Below are 3,415 nucleotides of genomic sequence, written 5' to 3'. Positions count from 1 at the left end.
CACACTGAGAACAGAGGATCCCCTGGTCAAGCATTACGTTGCATGGTTTGGTTTGACATGTAGAATGTTTAGAATGTTTAGAATGTTTAGAATGCAGAGGAAGACAGACAACATGCTTTACATTTAGAATGTTTAGAATGTTTAGAATGTGTGTGTGTGTGTAGAGGTTTGTTTGTGCATGGGTTTGCGTGTGTGTGTGGGTTTGCGTGTGTTTTGTCAGTTACTGGAACAACTGGGCTGGACTTCCGAAGGGCACTGTGTGTGTCTTGGTCCACATTGACAGATGAGGGTAATGATTGATGAATGATCAATGTCCCAGAGAGAGACAGAGAGAGAAACACATTGTGTATTGAGGCAGGCTAGTTGGTTAGTCCATCAGGAGTCACCATGGGGAAGAAGACAGCGTTGACAATACTGCTACTAGGAGTTCTACACATCACACACCCTGCTACGGTAAGTTACACCCCATTATAATACACACACACACACACCTGCGACCTGTATCTCCTTTATAATATGGCCTGTATCTCCTGTATAATATGACCTGTATCTCCTGTATAATATGACCTGTATCTCCTGTATAATATGACCTGTATCTCCTGTATAATATGACCTGTATCTCCTGTCTGTATAATATGACCTGTATCTCCTGTATAATATGACCTGTATCTCCTGTCTGTATAATATGACCTGTATCTCCTGTATAATATGACCTGTATCTCCTGTCTGTATAATATGACCTGTATCTCCTGTCTGTTTTATATGACCTGTATCTCCTGTCTGTATAATATGACCTGTATCTCCTGTATAATATGACTTGTATCTCCTGTATAATATGACCTGTATCTCCTGTATAATATGACCTGTATCTCACGTGTAATATGACCTGTATCTCCTGTCTGTTTTATATGACCTGTATCTTCTGTATAATATGACCTGTATCTCCTGTCTGTATAATATGACCTGTATCTCCTGTATAATATGACCTGTATCTCCTGTCTGTTTTATATGACCTGTATCTCCTGTATAATATGACCTGTATCTCCTGTATAATATGACCTGTATCTCCTGTATAATATGACCTGTATCTCCTGTCTGTATAATATGACCTGTATCTCCTGTATAATATGACCTGTATCTCCTGTATAATATGACCTGTATCTCCTGTCTGTATAATATGACCTGTATCTCCTGTATAATATGACCTGTATCTCCTGTATAATATGACCTGTATCTCCTGTCTGTATAATATGACCTGTATCTCCTGTATAATATGACCTGTATCTCCTGTCTGTATAATATGACCTGTATCTCCTGTATAATAAGACCTGTATCTCCTGTATAATATGACCTGTATCTCCTGTATAATATGACCTGTATCTCCTGTATAATATGACCTGTATCTCCTGTCTGTATAATATGACCTGTATCTCCTGTATAATATGACCTGTATCTCCTGTATAATATGACCTGTATCTCCTGTCTGTATAATATGACCTGTATCTCCTGTATAATATGACCTGTATCTCCTGTATAATATGACCTGTATCTCCTGTATAATATGACCTGTATCTCCTGTATAATATGACCTGTATCTCCTGTATAATATGACCTGTACGTACTGTATAATATGACCTGTATCTCCTGTATAATATGACCTGTATCTCCTGTATAATATGACCTGTATCTCCTGTATAATATGACCTGTATCTCCTGTATAATATGACCTGTATCTCCTGTATAATATGACCTGTATCTCCTGTATAATATGACCTGTATCTCCTGTATAATATGATATGTCTGTATATCTGACCTGTCTGTATAATATGACCTGTATCTCCTGTATAATATGACCTATATCTTCTGTATAATATGACCTGTATCTCCTGTATAATATGACCTGTATCTCCTGTATAATATGACCTGTATCTCCTGTCTGTATAATATGACCTGTATCTCCTGTATAATATGACCTGTATCTCCTGTATAATATGACCTGTATCTCCTGTATAATATGACCTGTATCTCCTGTATAATATGACCTGTATCTCCTGTCTGTATAATATGACCTGTATCTCCTGTATAATACCAACTGAGGCTCCATCTCTAAACTCTGACCTCTAACCTCTGACCTCTTCCCAGGGGATCAACCCTGAGGTGCAGGTTTCATCAAAGAACATTAAATTCCTCAAATATCAGTCAACCACCCCTGCCCCCACCACCATCACCCCTGCCCCCACCACCATCACCCCTGCCCCCACCACCATCAGCCCTGCCCCCACCACCACCATCAGCCCTGCCATACCCCGTACTGACCAGTACCTTGGACCAGAAGAATGTCTGGATCAGAAGTACACACGTCTGTCCTGCCATCGGGTCTTCTGTCCCCCATGGATGCGATGTATGGAGGGAAGGTAATGATCGTGTGTGTGTGTGCTTGTGTGCCTGCGTGCGCGCGCATGCCTGCGTGTGTGTGTGTGTGTGTGTGTGTGTGTGTGTGTGTGTGTGTGTGTGTGTGTGTGTGTGTGTGTGTGTGTGTGTGTGTGTGTGTGTGTGTGTGCGTGTGTGTGTGCGTGCGTGTGTGTGTGCGTGCGTGCGCGTGCATGCGTGTGCGTGTGTGTGTGTGTGTGCGTGTGCGTGTGTAGCTACAACGGTAGCCTATTTCCAAGCTCAAATAGTGACTACAGAGATGTACAAGACCTCTGCATCAGACTTCTGTGTCCCTGTTAGACGTTAGCCAACCAGTGAACAGTAAAAACAACACAGCATTTTCATTGGTCAAGAGATTAAAGAGCAATTATTACAAACATGGGGCTATACTTGGGCTATACTAGTCTAAACGATATACAGGTGTGTGTTTAACCTGTCTGTGTCACCAGGTGTGTGTTTAACCTGTCTCTGTCTCCATGTGTGTGTGTGTGTCTGTCACCAGGTGTGTGTGTGTGTGTGTGTGTGTGTGTGTGTGTGTGTGTGTACATCTGTCTGTCTGTCACTAGGTATGCGTGTCTGTCTGTCACCAGGTGTGTGTGTGTCACCAGGTGTTTGTGTCTGTCACCAGGTGTGTGTGTGTGTGTGTCACCAAGTGTGTGTGTGTCACCAGGTGTGTGTGTGTCACCAGGTGTGTGTGTATGTCACCAAGTGTGTGTGTGTGTCACCAGGTGTGTGTGTCTGTCTGTCACCAGGTGTGTGTGTGTGTCACCAGGTGTGTGTGTCACCAGGTGTGTGTGTCACCAGGTATGTGTGTGTCACCAGGTGTGTGTGTCACCAGGTGTGTGTGTCACCAGGTATGTGTGTGTGTCACCAGGTGTTTGTGTCACCAGGTGTGTGTGTCACCAGGTGTATGTGTGTTTCACCAGGTGTGTGTTTCTGTCTGTCACCAGGTGTGTGTGTTACCAGGTGTGTGTGTGTGTCACCA

General features: G+C 42.9%; 1 protein-coding gene across 1 annotated transcript in view; it reads left to right on the top strand.

Annotated features, from left to right (window-relative positions):
* The first annotated feature begins 306 nt into the window (after window positions 1-306).
* Window positions 307-3,415, top strand: part of cfi (complement factor I) — a 21,067-nt gene continuing 17,958 nt past the window's right edge. The window contains exons 1-2 of the mRNA XM_042327994.1: window positions 307-453; window positions 2,143-2,414. Of these exons, the coding sequence (XP_042183928.1) occupies window positions 388-453; window positions 2,143-2,414 (338 nt within the window). The 5' untranslated portion in view covers window positions 307-387. The remainder of the gene's footprint in view (window positions 454-2,142; window positions 2,415-3,415) is intronic.

This window comes from Oncorhynchus tshawytscha, linkage group LG10, assembly GCF_018296145.1.
Source record: "Oncorhynchus tshawytscha isolate Ot180627B linkage group LG10, Otsh_v2.0, whole genome shotgun sequence".
In the NCBI taxonomy this organism is placed as follows: domain Eukaryota; kingdom Metazoa; phylum Chordata; class Actinopteri; order Salmoniformes; family Salmonidae; genus Oncorhynchus; species Oncorhynchus tshawytscha.
Note: the sequence above shows the minus strand (reverse complement) of the source record. Positions and strands in the feature narration are given on the sequence as shown.